The 14,468-nt window shown below is 60.7% G+C and overlaps 2 protein-coding genes across 3 annotated transcripts; both read right to left on the reverse strand.

Annotated features, from left to right (window-relative positions):
• Positions 1-1,001: 1,001 nt before the first annotated feature.
• On the reverse strand, positions 1,002-7,557 carry Slc25a10 (solute carrier family 25 member 10). 2 transcript variants are annotated; one of them, XM_077110494.1, is made up of 11 exons: positions 7,332-7,557; positions 5,096-5,215; positions 4,657-4,771; positions 4,522-4,570; positions 4,283-4,324; positions 3,390-3,433; positions 3,195-3,265; positions 2,875-2,967; positions 2,509-2,586; positions 2,070-2,126; positions 1,002-1,516 (listed from the first exon to the last, which is right to left on the reverse strand). In XM_077110494.1, the coding sequence occupies exons 1-11, from the start codon at positions 7,422-7,424 to the stop codon at positions 1,061-1,063; spliced, it is 1,218 nt and encodes a 405-aa protein (XP_076966609.1). In that variant the 5' UTR covers positions 7,425-7,557; the 3' UTR covers positions 1,002-1,060. The 2 variants fall into 2 exon arrangements, with proteins under 2 accessions (XP_076966609.1, XP_076966610.1); XM_077110495.1 differs by lacking the exon at positions 1,002-1,516 and adding an exon at positions 1,810-1,994.
• Positions 7,558-10,938: 3,381 nt separating this feature from the next.
• Mrpl12 (mitochondrial ribosomal protein L12) lies at positions 10,939-14,430 on the reverse strand. Its single transcript, XM_077110627.1, has 5 exons — positions 14,259-14,430; positions 13,631-13,817; positions 13,184-13,267; positions 11,472-11,609; positions 10,939-11,331 (listed from the first exon to the last, which is right to left on the reverse strand). The coding sequence occupies exons 1-5, from the start codon at positions 14,330-14,332 to the stop codon at positions 11,215-11,217; spliced, it is 600 nt and encodes a 199-aa protein (XP_076966742.1). The 5' UTR covers positions 14,333-14,430; the 3' UTR covers positions 10,939-11,214.
• Positions 14,431-14,468: the final 38 nt, after the last annotated feature.

Here is a 14,468-nt window from a genome sequence, read left to right on the forward strand (position 1 = left end):
GTGTGGCCAAGAAGGCAAGGTCCACTGTCCCTGTGCATGTGGGGCACCTGCTGTCCTGGAGCCCTGGCTCAGCTGTTCTCCCAGTGGAGCGCCTTGGCACCCAGCTGATGGCTGTCTTAGTAAACGATGGCTCTGTGACTGGTAAACCATAAAGTAAGTGCGCAGCCCAGGCAGGAAGTCACCTGGGTCTGGCCTTGGGGCCCAGGGCCGGCAGGCGGGGCAGGAAACAGGACTGGGTGCTGGCCAGCCCACCACTTCTGCTGCCTGGGTTGACTCCCACAGGTGGCACTGCCCTCCGACTTGCCCCCACCCCCTTCCTGCTGGGAACTTGGCCCACAGCCCTGCCCTGTGGTTGGGGCCCCTCCCGCCCCACCTCTGCACCCTGCCCTGCAGGGATGGCTGCCAGGCCACCCCACCAAACCAGACCAGGCACTTCCCTCCCTCCAGGGAGGCTCTGTCCAGGCAGGGCTAGCTTCCATGCTGAAGAGGCTGGGGGACGTGCCAGCTTCCCGGTTGGCCCTGACAACCTGACGTGAGGAGGGACTCTTATTCCAGGGCTCCCTGAGATAGTGCGGGCAGGTTCTGGAATGTGGGGCCAGGCCTCACCTTGGCTCTTCCCAGGGAGTGCAGCAGCTTCCTGCCAACCAGGACCCACCAGGCCCTAGGCCCAGGGCACACCCTGCTTCTGTTGCCCACAGGTAGGACCCCGACCAGCATTAGGAAATGCAGGAGGGCAGTGCTCGAGGACGGCGTCAGGACCGCCAGCCCTGGCTGGGACCAGCCCAGCGTTCCAGGGTCCCACCCAGCCACCTGCATGCCGGGGCTCACTCCCCGCTTCTCCCTCCTGCTTGTGCTGGGGAGGCTGCCCGACCCCAGTTTCTCTGTCCTTGTGTATTCAGGCAGGGCCAGGTGCCTGCCCCACGAACCAGCACATCCTCCCGGCATGGTGCAGAGGGGACCCACCACCCCTGCCAGTAGTGTGTGTAGGGAAGAGGCGTGGAGCAGGTCTCTGTCATTTATTAGGCCCCTGCAGAGCTACGCCCCGGCACCCCTAGATCCACTAGTCCCATCCCGGGCCCAGTGCCAAGGGACCAAGGAGGCAGACCAGCGCCCAACCCCACTTGGGGGAAACAGGCAGCTTTAGTGATGGTTTTTGGCTACTGGGGGGCTCTGGCGAGTGATCACCTGCCATACAGGGAAGAAAGTCCTGGAGGACACTCTGCAGCACAAGGATGTCCCAGCTGCCCCCTCTCTGCCAGTGTGGGCCTGTCTCCAGGCTGCCAGGAGGGGAAGGCACAGGTGGGCTTGGGCCAACCCCTGAAGGTAGCAGCGGCCTGTTGGTGCTGAGAGGTCTTGGCAAAACTGACCAGTAAAGCAGCTGGAGCTGGGTGTGGGAAGGGCCTGGGGCACCAGGGCTGGCGTCCTGGAACTGGCCGGTGATCTGGCATCTGGGCCCCTTTCCCTGTAGCAGGTCTTGGAGGGGCACTACCTCTGAGGACACCAGAACTACAGCCCCCTGGAGACACAAAAGTGCCCATGTCACAGCTGGCAAGCCCTGCCCCACCTGTCACCCAAGGCCTGGGCAGAGGCGACTGGAAGCTGCTCTTCAGGCCCGGGCTGCCACCTAGTGAGCAGGAACAGGGACAGGACCCCTCCCAGCCCAGAATCGGCCCCCTGTGGGGAGGGGCAGGCCAAACACCCACTGCGGGTGGCAAGGGGCTGAGCTGGTGGGGTCAGAGGGGACCAAGCCCCTGGAGGGAGCCCTGGCCCAGGCAGCCCCAGTGTGGGGGTGGCACAGCGTGGCCCAGGCTGGGAAGGACAGGAGGCTGAGCCTGCCTCTTCCCAAGGGCTGCTGCTGGGGCCAGCCCCGCTGCCCAGCAGCCTGGGGGTCATCAGGTCAGCACTTTGACACCGAAGTGTTTCCGCAGCTGCTCCAGAAACACGAAGGTGAGCACAGTGTGGGGGATGAGCCGGACACCTGCGGGAAAGAGGCCCTGGGCCGAGACGGAGGCGTGAGGCCAGGAGGCCCGTGAGGCCAGGAGGCCCCGCGGCCTGCCATCCCAACGCACCTTGTAAAAGGCCAGTGGTCCAAGCTTCGCGGTCTCCACAGCACAGTGGAAAACACCCTGCAGGAGATGCAGACAGGATTGAGCAGAGGTGAGCCTGGCACTGGCCGGCATATGGCCCCAGAGCAGCCTGAGGACAGCAGCCCGCGGTTAACAGGGGCTAGAAGCCCAGGGCACCAGGCCCTGCTGTGTGTGCCCTGAAGGGGCTGCTGGCAAAGAGAAGGGGGGCCAGGAAAACAGAGGACAGCGGGGCAAGAGCGGGTGCAGCCTGAGGCAGGAGGTCCAGCAGGACAGGCCTCATCCCAGGCTGCCTCTGAAGGACACTGATCTGAAACAAGTCCTCCCGCACCAAGAGAAGGCACAATCCTCCCCCACCCTGGCCGGGGAAAGCCCTGCCTCAGTCCCTCCCATCGCCAGAGGGGACACTGGCCAGCGGCCTCACCTGATACTCCCCCTTGGAGTTCATCAGGCGGGTTTTCAGCACGTCCAGGGGCTGGCACAGGAATGTGGCACATCCACCCTGGAGAGGGGGCTTGTCACCAACTGGCCTGCAGGCACCTCTCACACCCTGGCCCCACTCCAGGAGCTGTCTGGAGGCTGCAGGCTCAGGGACCTCAGGGGACACCAGGACTCATCCTAACAAGTTCCAATGCCCTGGAGCCACTTGTGTGACCCAGAGAGGCAGCACCCAGTGCCTCCACCTGCCCAGGCTGACCCAGTGCCTCCACCTGCCCACCTCACCTCACAGGGTGCCCTCAGCCCTGGAGGCAGGGCCAGGGACCCCGCCCTTGCTATACCGGGCACTGACCGCAATGAAGCTGGCGATGAAGTGGGTGAAGGTGTTGTCAGACAGGTATCCGGTGCTGAGGACCAGCTGCTTGGCCTGGTCATAGCAGGATAGCTGCAGTGGGGGCAGGGTGGTCAGGGCCAATCACAGCCTCAGCTGGGGAAGGCAGTGACCAAGCACCTGCTCTGCCCACCACACTGGGGACAGGGAGGCCCAGGCCCAGACCCAGGCTGCAGCCCTGACCACCTGTGCCCACAGGACAGCAGGTGCTCTAGGATCCCCCAAGCATGGCAATGGTGAGGGAGGCTGCCCACAAGCCCCACCCTCCACAGGAGCCCTACCTGACCCACGGTGACGAGGGCCCCGCGGCTAGAGGCCATTGTCGCACCGGAGAACAGCTTCCTCAGACCCTCTGCAGGAGGAAGGCCGGCCCTGAGCACACAGCCCAGCCCGATGCCCACAGCACCCCAGGTCCTGCACACCACTCCCCTCCTCAGGCCCCTTCCCTGGGGCCCCAGGGAGCCGGCTCCTCTCACCTTCACGAGCCACACGGTACAGGCCATCCAGGGCATGGGCATAGCTGCCAGGGACACAGAAATGGACCACCTGAGGCTCACCTTGTCCACTAGCTCCTGGGGGTCCTCCCTAGGCCCTGGGAACTGCTGGGAAACCATGATGGTCATGCCCTGGGGCTCCTGCAGAAGCCTCACAAGGACAGCCCCTCCTAGCTAAGCCACCCTGCCCTGTCTGTCCTGGGGGAGGTCCTGTTTTCCCCAGAGAACCCCAGGCTCGGTGTGGCTCCCACCACAGAGGTCAACACCTGCCCTCCTCCAGGCTGGAAGGACAGAGGGACACCAGCAAGAAACCAGACACTGCCTGGGAGTCCTGAGCAGAGAGCGAGATGGCTCAGGCTCTGGCCAGGGATACTGCAGGCTGGTGGGAAGGACTGGGCTGCTGCAGCAGGAGGGGTGGCTGCTCCCCAACCCACGTCACCACAGCTGGCTACCCTGAGAGCGGACAGAGAGGTGTGCCTGGGAGCCTCTTGGAGGGCTCAGGCTCATCTCATGTGCTCTGCTCCAGGGTCTCTGAGGCTCTGGGCCCGGCACACACACCCACAGGGATGCCCGGGTGTGGCTGTCCCTCAGCCACGATCCAGGCCTCCAAGTCCATCCCCAGGTGTGGGCAGGTGTCAGCAGCAGGGGCCAGCTCTCAACCTAGCAACACTCTTCCCATAAGGAAGAATCCGGGGGACCAAGTGACTCCTCTAACAGCCAAGTATGGTGTTTGCTCCCAATCAGTCCCCAACACCTGTTCCACAGGACCCCATAGGTGATGTGGCCTGCTGGAGTCCTGGCCAGGTGGCGCAGGGCTGCCCAGGGTCCCCTGACTAGCCCTGGCCCCTGCTGGCAGAGCCTTACCCACTACTCACTTGCGCCGCTGATTCGAGGGCAGCTTCATGTCGTTCTGCATCCTGAAATAGCAGGGCAGGTAGCTGCTAGACACGTGGCCTGAGGTCCAGGGCAGGCCCATGGGGCATTCAAGCCCCCCCACCCTATTCCCAGATGCCAGGGTCTGAGTTGCCTGTTCCAGGGTGAGCATACTGCAGACCCCAGCAAGCCACAGGGCAAGCCCTGGGCTGTCTGGGGACAGGAAAGGGTACACACAAACCTGACATTGACCAAATCCGCGGGGGTCCCCACAAAGCCTCCGGTTAAACCTGGGGCAACAGAACCATGGGGCCACAACATGTGATGCCTGGAGGCATCTGCCCGAGCCAGCCCCAGCTCAGCCGGCAGTGCTCACCACTGAAGCCGCCCAGCAGCACCTTGGTGGAGAAGGGGAGAGGCCCCTGGCTGCCCCTGGCCAGGTGGTCCCGTGCTGTCTCATAGATGGCGAATCGCGTCAGGGAGTAGGTCATCTGGGGAAGAGGGCCGGGCTCAGGACAGGGCACAACCCAGCCAGCTTCAAAGGCACGGCCAACACCCTGCGGTCCCTGGGGACATGGAGGGGCTGACCCCAGGCCACTGGGCTAGTGAGCGTGGAACCTATCCACAAATCTGCAGTTGCACCGCCCCCACCCACCTCAGCTCCTGCTCACCTCTGTGAGTGGCAGCCAGGGGTCCAGCCCCACACCCACCCTGGGGTCACTTGCTCCACGTACACCTTGAAAAAGGCTGGAAGCAGCTTGAGCTTCCTGGTGTACCCAGCAGGTCCAAGCTCAGGTCCCCCAGGAGGTGCCCACCTGTCTGCAGAGCGAGGCGCTCAGGCCGTTGTAGAGTGCCAGGATACCGTCAGAGCGCACCACCTGCAGCGCCATGCCCGTCATGCGCAGCTTCACCTCCTGCTGCGTCTGCAGGTGCACCTGGGGCAGGGGGGACAGGGACGAGACTGTGGGGTGCTGCCTGGAGCCCCACGCCAGCTCTGAGGACCCTTCCAGGAACGACCACAGTGAGACCCCCTCAGAGACTCTCAGCTCAGCACTACCCATGCCCCATCTCTAAGGCAGGGACAGTGGAGTCCCCCAGGGACTGTGTGCAGGGTGTCCCCGCCACACCTACCTGCTCTGATGGCTTATATCCCATGCAGAAGCTAGGGGCCATGGGCCACAGGCCAGCAGCCAGGCCCAGGATCTCACTCCCCAGATCCCACCCTTGGCACTGACCCCAAGGAAGCCTGTCCACTGCCAAGCATGGTCCCCCTTAAACCTACCCAGGGGAGCCCCCAAAAGGATAGGGGACAGCAAACATGGGTAGGGACCGAGGGGGGCCTGGAACCCAGATCAGCAACACTGGCCTCCCAGGCGGGACAGAGGGACTGGACCACAGAACAGCGGCCACATGGACAGCAGTCCCCGTTCATGTGACAAGCAACCACAAGGACCAAGCCAGCATGTGGGCAGAGTGGGACAGATCAACAAACTTCAAAACAGTTTCTCAAATGGCCACACCCTGAGGTCCTGGTGAGTAACCCTAGAGGAAAGCTCTGACCACTGCTCCCCAGAGGTGGGACACTGCCCCTGCCCATCCTTCACACTTCCCTCAATGGCCACCTCCCCTGCTGGCTCCAGGCAGTGTTCTGTAGCAAGAGAGCACCTAGATGGGGTCAGGGGCAGGGCAGTGACGCCCAAGGGGGCCTGGACAAGGGACAACAGCAAAGGATTCCAAGGTCACAGTCTGTCAACACCAGAGGGCTGGTGGGGAGGGGACTGTGGCCATCTGGAAGAGTAGAGAGATCAGCCCCAGGGAGGTCCCCTTCCAGCCCCACTGCCCCCTGCTGCTCGAGGGCTTCTCCTTGGCCCACAGGCGGGATCCGTGCAGGCCTCTCTGGGCACATGAGTCAGCCCCATCCGTAAGGGGTGGCCAGCTTTCTTACTGATTAAAAAAGCCCACCTTCTCTTTAGAAAGTAGAGGTCTGCAGGCCCAGCAAGGGCCTGGACACCCAGGCACAGGAAACACCCGGAGGCTGGGTTACCAGCCCAGGTCACAAGGGCCAATCCCAACCAGCTCTGGGAGGAGGGGAGAGGCAGAGGGTGGCCAGGCCCTCTGTACCCTGCCCAGCGGCCACCGCGTGACCACAGGGCAGAGCCCCCTGGGCAGACTGGGTACAGCCTCAGGCCCTTCCTTTGTTCTCTGTTGGGGGGGGGTAGGGTCAGAGAACCACCCCTTGGCTGGCCCTGGGGAACAAGGGGAGCTCTGTCTTCTTTTGTTCCATAAGCACTTTTTTCAAAGGGAAAAGTGAAGCATGTATACTTGTGGTGCTGAGATGCCCACTCTGCTGGGAGCTGCACATACGCAGGGTCTCCTGGCATCTCTCCAGGGGCTGCGCTGACCAGACAGCCTTCCTGGGGCCTATTTACACCTAGCAGAGGAAGTGCCCAAGCCATGGGCCTGGGTCACCCCACTAACCTAGGCCTCAGCCCTCATCGCCTTTCCCTTCTAGCTCAATACAGTCACTCACCAGGCTGGGGGCAGCTGGGCCCTGGGCCAGGTGTGGGGTGCAGACAGTCTCTAGGACCCAACACCTGTGCATCCCAGACTTTTTTCCCCCGGTACTCGGGACAGAACCCAGGAGTGCTCTGCCTTGGAGCTGCATTCCCATCCCTCTTTAAATTTTGGGACAGAGTCTTGCTAAGTCACCGAGGCTGGCCCCAAACTTGTGATCCTCCAGCCTCAGCCTCCCAAGTCTCTGAGACCACCCACAAGTGTGTGCCACCGATCACGCTCACGCAGGTATTAAAGCGCAAGCTGGACAGTCCCCTGCCAAGACAGGAGAGCCGGCTGGCAAGCTGAGGAGCGCGGCCGCCTCTCGAGACCAGGGGGCCAGCTGCAGAGGGTCCCCGGGGCTTTTCCACCCGGCCGGCAGGCCCAGGCCCTGGGCGCTGCGCAGGGCGACCGCCGCGCTGGCGCCACTATCCTACAGCTACGACCAACACCGGGTGCGCGGCCAGAGCGTCCTGGCGGCGGCCCGGCCGGCCTCACCTTGAGCAGGTCCAGCGGATGTGTGCAGCAGGCGGCCCCGCAGGAGGCCAGTCCTCCGAAGTACCAGCGCGACACGCGCGCCTCGGCCGCCATGGCCCGATTAGCTGCAGTTCGGCCTGCCCGACCCGGCCAGATCTCGGCCGCTACCGCGACCCCGGCCGCAACCGCCCCGAGCCCGGTTCAAAGTGCCACCGAGCGCCCGCGCCCCGCGCAGCCAATGCGCCCGCGCGGCCTGGGGGCGGGACCTGCGGAACTCCGCCCCGGCGAGAGAGGGCCTGCGAGCCACGTCCCAGGGGCGGACCCAGCGTCTTAAAGTGGCCGCGGCGAGGAGCCCAGCCCTGGGACAGTCCCACCGAAGTCAAAGCCGGTCCCGGCGCTGACCGAATGACCACCTCCACTCCCTACATCCCAGCTTAAGATGCGGCTTCCAAAATCACTCTGCCATACCACATACCCTGGGAGGCTTGGCCCCTGGAAGCACCCTGGCTTCAGCGCAGCCTGAACTTGCAACCTGCACCATCTGTATCAGCTCATGTGCCACAAGGGCGGAGGCCCTCGACCCCCCGCAGCACCCCCCAATGCGCCCACTGTGGAGGCAGACAGGAAATTTCCATGGAGCCAGCTTGCAGATGAAGTAAAATCCAGGGGCAAAAACAATTAGTTAAGACAATTGCACCACCCTCAACGTCCAGAGCTCCCAGCAAGTGTCCAGTTCAGGCTTTGCTCTGACCAGTCAACCCCAGGCAGCCACCCTGGGGGAGGCTGAGAGGTGGGTTCCTGGCCCCAGCAGGAGAAACCAATCGACATCTAGGCTCCCACCTGACCCCACTTCCTAATAGTGAGAGGAAACAGGTGTACACCTGGTTCAAGGTGCACCTGGGGCAAGGTGAAACCCAAGTCCCAAGGTTGCTTTAGGGGTAAGGCTTGGCCACTAGTGCCACCCTACCCCTGCCCAGACATAAAGGTGAGGCACTGGAAAGAAAGCCCTGGTCTCATGAACCAGCCAAACACCCATATAAGGTGACCAGCCTTGTCTGAGGGCCCAGTGACCTTCCAGCCAGGTGGATGCAGAGCAAACCTCAGCATGCCTATGCTCATGGCCCATGTGAAGATGAGGAGACTGTCTTGTAGAATTCCAGGTGGACTCTGACCCTGTGGTCATGTCCCAGTCAAGTGCCTCTGTGTTTTCAGATGTGTTGGGAGTACTGCCCACACAGAGAGGTGGACAGGGAAGTCACAGGAATTGTCAGGGGGACACCAGATGAGAGTGTGAACTGCGACCCACACCTAGCCAAGGCGGGGAACTGCAAGGAGATGTGGAAATGGATTTCACAGGTAGGACAGAGTTAAGCAAAGGTGACAGAAGGCCTGGGGCAAGTGGGACCTAAAGATGAGGAATCAGGGCAAACAAATGCACCCAAGACTAGAAGCTCTAAGGTATGTGGACTTGGCAAACTCCAGGTGTGCAAACCCACGAGGATTCTCAACTGAACATGTTTGTTCATTGGCTGAGGACAGGGCTACCCAGCTAGGCTCTGGACCAGGCCCCGTGTCCACAGCATGGGGTGCCAGGTCCCTTGGCACACACTTCAAGGTGCTCTATATGGAGTTTGGAGCCATACAGGTGACTCAGCAGATCCCTGAAAGGGGGGGGGGGCTGTGGGGTGGGGTTGGTCACTTACGGACTTTGCCCTGTCCTGTTAGACCTTTGCCAACCTGAAGAAAAAGATGCATGTCTGATCTCTTTCAGGACTTCGTGAATCAACCAAGGTTTGGTTCTGAAGAAGGGAGCTCAGAGCACGTTGTGGTGGCCCGTGCCTGTAATCCCAGTGGCTCAGGAGGCTGAGACAGGAGGATCCCAAGTTCAAAGCCAGCCTTAGCAAATGTGAGGCACTAAGAAACCCAGTGAGACCCTGTCTCTATGTACAACACAATAGGGTTGGGGATGTGGCTCAGAGGTCGAATGCACCTCCCCCCAAAAAAGAAGGGAACTCAGGATTCCCAGGGCCACCTCCAGATGTTAGGTCCAAAGGTCAAGGCCAAGAGGCCTCCAGGGACCCCTGGGACACACTTCACCAGAAAGTAGTCATATCACTCTTCTATTTTCGGATATAAGACAGTTCCTTATGGACCACTTACAGTCTGGAGTATGTGAAAGGGAGCTGGGGAGTCCTGGACTGTGGGGAGCCACTCCAAATGCACACACCTTCAAGTCCTAATGCACCACGGGGACCTCAAAGATCACTGTAGACTGGCTGGTAGTGCCCTGACTCAGGACTCCGGCTTTTCCCTTGCTTGGATATCAAGGCATGGCCCTAGGAGCAGGGGGCACTCAGAGGGGTTGAGCTGCACTGACCTGCTCCCTGTAACCCTGACCCTTGCCTCATTTGAATGGCCTCTCCCCAATAAAAGGGTTCCACACGAGCTCCCCTTTGTCTCTTTCCATGGATCCCTAAGGTCAGAGGGGCCATCACAGGAACCAAAAGGTCTTTCTCTGTCTCCTGTGGTTATGTCATGCAGCCCAGTTCACCTGGAGTGACCCTGAGTGTCTAGCTGTGAACATGACACTGGACAACAAAGGGCCTGATCAAGGAGCCACCTGAAAAGGCCCAGGGTGGTTAGAGGAAGGACACCCAGCAGACACAACTTGGAGTGATGAGTGCCCGAGTACCTGTTATCAGGGATGGCCCCTGCTGGTGAGGTGGGATGAGGCTAAGGCAATGGCCTGATGTCATCTCCACCTTCAAGCAGTCACCCTCTGGAAGTCCAGGAGTGAAAGGCCCCCTTATCTGGGCAGGGAGCCACCAGTCCATACTGACTAGACTATGGGCTCAGCTCTCTAAGATGCAGGGGCCTGTCCCTGAGCTGGGACACTCAGTGCCTTCCCCAGGGTCAGCAGCATGTCTATTTGCACCCAGGCCCAGGGCAGCTCACCTTAGCTGAGGTGAAGCCAGAGACGTGCTGCTGGATACTCATTAACCTGAGGAACTGCCAGGGCCAGAGGGAGACTCCAGGTGGAGGCTGGCAGGGCAGCAAGGACACTGAAGGCCCTTTGGGAGGGGCCCTTGGGTGATGTTAGGTAGGCTGGACAGAGCCTGTCAGGCACTCCCACCAAGTGGGCAGAGCTGGGTGTGCCTCCCAGGGGCCCCTTGCCTAGCACTATGTTCCCCAAAGGGGGCGCTCTACAAGTCTACAGCCTCTTGCTCACAGGAAGTGGAAGTCAGCCTATCTAGGACCAGAGAAGGACACTCACTGTCCCTCTCCCAGTCTTGCTGAACATGGGATTGTCTGAGAAAAGGAGGCCAAGGGTCCTCAGAGCAAGGCCCCTGGCCATTACAGCCAGCTACACAGCAGAGGCACTAAGGGGCCTGCAGCCAGAGGGTGGGCCAGGCCTGTCCAACAGTGGCCACTCTGTTCCTAGCTTGGCCAGGGTACTGCCAGGCCCCTTAACCACAGGCCTCTGCACACAGGGGAGCTGAGGAATATCTGCAGACACTCAGACATCCTGGTGGAGGGGCGAAGGGGCAGGACCAGTCCTGGGAAAGTTCCGACCACACCACCCCAGGGGCCCTTCGTACCACCCACCCTGGGCACACTACTCCACACACCCAAGCCTCAACAGTGTATTTTTCTCAGCAGCCACCAGAAGAACTCCTGTAACCCCATACCTTCTGAGGTGGCCTCCTGTGCTCTACACAGGCAGTGGCTTCCCTCCCCCCACCACAGCAGGTCCATCTTGTCCCCCCCAGACAGACTGCCACTAGGGCCAGTAACTCCAGCCCCCTGGAATCTCCATCTGGGAGCCTGGTGCTGGGGATGGAGAGGGCAGGCAGGGCCTTGCCGGGTCCCAGGGACCCCAGTCCATAAGTCCTCAGAGGTGGGGCTATTCCAGAACCACCGTGCCGCCCACGGCTTCTAGGGCCGCCTTTATCTTCTCTGCCTCAGCTTTGGCGACGTTAGCTTTGATTTCCTGAGGCAGGGACTCCACCAGCTTCTTGGCCTGCCAGAGACAGACAGCAAAGTCAAGAGATTCGTGAGCCCTAGACCACCATACCCAAGTCCATGTTGGAAGGGACCACCCCAGATAACTGTCAGCGTATGCTGGTCCCAGGGAAGAGGGTTCAGGCACAGGAAGCCCACCTGGACAAGGTTTATGCCCTGGATGTAGTTCTTGATCTCTTTGATCAGTTTCACTTTGTCTACCGGCTTTGCCTCTGTCAAGCGGACAGTGAAATGTGTCCGTTCTTTCTGTTTCGGGAGATCTTCCTCCTCTGCTACCTTAGGAAGCAGAAGAAAGCAGGCAAGGTAAGAAAGGATGGGGCGAAGGTGGAGCAGCTTCTCCTGGCTACCCCATGGGAAGTGCAGGTGAGCGAGGACAGGCACACTGCCAGCTTCCAGCCCCAGCAAAGTCTGGGTCGTGAGTAGACTGCCTCCGGGGGTCTTGTGACCAACAGATGCATTTCTTCCAGCACAGGCTAGTCAGGGTTCAGACCTGGTTCCTTCACCTAGAAACACTCCATTCCCTATGGACCACTCTGAAGCCTGCCTCACAGGCCGGCAGAACCTCACATCCCGTAAAAAACCTCCTCATGAGACAGGGTGAGCAACACCAAAGTGCACTGTAGATGTGCAAGGTTCCAGGGAAGTAGTACCAGTCCCGTCCTCAGCCATGCAAGGGCAGGTGCCGATGATGAGCTGACTGCGTTGACCTCGACCTTCACCCAGCAAGACTATGGGACAGATGGGCAACGGTGTTCCTGAGGTGACACACAAATAGCCAGGGCCACCATGAGCACCACAGTGTGAGATGCCCTAGTTTGGGCCTGCTGCCAGGTCATCAACAGCACTCTGTCCATTCTCAAAAGCACTCCAGTTTGGACAATGGATCATATGACAATCCTACCCTTGCTTCAGGTGTCGGGCCTGAATCTGGCAGCCTTCTGGGTGTTCACAAGTGTTGTAGATGGAACCCAGGGTCGCCAGCATGCCAGGCAGGTGCTCCACTACCACCTGCACCTCTAGCTAACAAGCCTTTAAAGACACTTCCCAGGTCTGAGGTGGGAGTGTGAGGATGGCCCCCGTGGAATCATCACCCATCCTGAGTGTGGGGTGTTCTGTAGGACCTGGCCTGGTGCAGACCAAGGGACCTGAGGGTAGGGACCCAGATGAAAGAGGCTTATCCCCAAGCCAGCCATCAAAGGCTGGGTTTGGGCTCCTTTCAGAAATACAAACTTGCTCCCAGCTGCCCAGGGGACAGAGCAGCCTGTTACCTGCCCTTTGCCCCCTCTAGCTCCCACTCGGACAGAAAGTCATGCTCTTGCCTGGGAGCCCTCCTATCTGGCCTCTCCTCTGGAGTAGGTGGGGTTAAAGGAATACGCCAACATGGCCGGCTGGGAAGCGCACTTGTGACAATTTACCAATCTCCCCAAAGAGACCAAGACAGGGCGGCCCCCAGGCCTCACAAATCTGTCATCTGAGCTGAGTCTCCCCCTTACCTTCAGGAGTTCATTGAGGTCTGAGATCTCCAGGAATGCTTGGACCTTTTCTTTAATGCCCTTCAATTTTCTGTGATGTTCCCTCCTAATCAAGGACTTCCTTGAAATTTTATAAACTTCTTCCCTAGTTTTTTCCATAGCACTTGCCCCATTTTACCAAGTGACACAAACATTCTTGGCAGGGAAGTCCCTGGGTGTGCAGGGAAGCCCACAGTGGGAACCTGCAGAGGTGTAGGGCACAGGGGATGGCAGCTACAGGACCCGAGATAGGACAAGAGAACTGTGCCACACGGTATGAGACAGGAGGTGAGCTGAGCATAGAGAAGGCTTTTCGTCCAGAACCTGGCTTGGCCTTACCTCAGGGGCTGCTGCAGCAGGGAGAGCCCCAGGTATCATGCCACCAGTCGGCACGAGGCCGACATCCTGGATCTTCAAGGTTTTCTGTGGGGACAGAGAACAGTCTCAGTAGATGGCTGTTACGCTCCAATTGTACTAATGGGGGGAAAGCACCTCTGGGGTTTGAGCCCAGAGCCCTGCACATGCTAGACAAGCGCTCTATCACTGAGCCACATCCCCAGCCCTTTTTAAAAATTTAAGACAAAGTCTTGCTAAGTTGCTCAGCCTGGCCTTGAACTTGAGATCCACTTGTCTCAACCGCTGGAGTAGGTGGGGGTAGAGGAATATGCCAACATGGCCGGCTGGGAAGCACACTTGTGACAATTTACCAAACTCCCAAAAGAGACCAGAGACAGGGCAGCCCCCAGGCCTCAAGAGTCTGACGTCTGAGCTGAACCTCCGGGTTACCTTCAGGAGTTCGTTGAGGTCTGAGATCTCCAGGAGCGTAAGGCTGGCGATGTCCTGGACGAGTTGCTGGATCTTGGGCGGGTACTCCTTGGGGGCGTTATCCAGGGGTGCCCCCGCCAGCGCCTCACCCCTTCGGTGGCTGCTGCTCCTCATCTGTCGCACGGCACAGACACCTGGCACCTGTGGTCTAGTCGCCCCATGCAAACAGCGTCAGCCCGGGAAGGGAAGGGGGTGAGCAAAGACATGCAAGCAGGTCCTCCAACACCGGGGCGGGAGACCACCTCGATCCTTGGGCCCAGCCAGGGGTGGGTGGCTTCCGACCACCTTGGGTTCCTCTGGGGAGCCCCCGTGATTTTGTGCAGTGACTCCACCCGGAACGGCGGGTTTCTGGGCGAGCAAACTCCGTCACCTGGCCCAGGCATTTCGTTACTAGAACCCTTCCTGAACGTGGGCCCGCGGCCGGCCGCCACCCACACTGACTGCACCCTGGGGACCGGGACGCCAAGGTCGCCTAGGGCCGAGCGGACCCCGCGGCCAGGGCCCAGGAGGGTGGCCGCGCGCCCACCGTCCCGTTGCCCGATCGGCCCCACCGTCCGGCCCAGTGATGGCGCCCAGGGCCCTGCAATACCTGGCGAGACGGAGCGCGGAGGCCCGAAGCCCGAGGGGCGGCCCCCACAGGCGGCAGGCGGCCGCCGGTAGCATCGCTCCGGGAGCGGGAAGGTCACACGCGGCTCTACGCGGAGGCGACGCTCTAGCCACGAGCAGGCGAGCTGGGCGGCCGCTCTAGCCCAGAGGCCTCCAGGCATTCAAGCTGGGCCGGGCCACTCTAGCCTCGGCG

This window comes from Callospermophilus lateralis, chromosome 11 (genome assembly GCF_048772815.1).
Source record: "Callospermophilus lateralis isolate mCalLat2 chromosome 11, mCalLat2.hap1, whole genome shotgun sequence".
In the NCBI taxonomy this organism is placed as follows: domain Eukaryota; kingdom Metazoa; phylum Chordata; class Mammalia; order Rodentia; family Sciuridae; genus Callospermophilus; species Callospermophilus lateralis.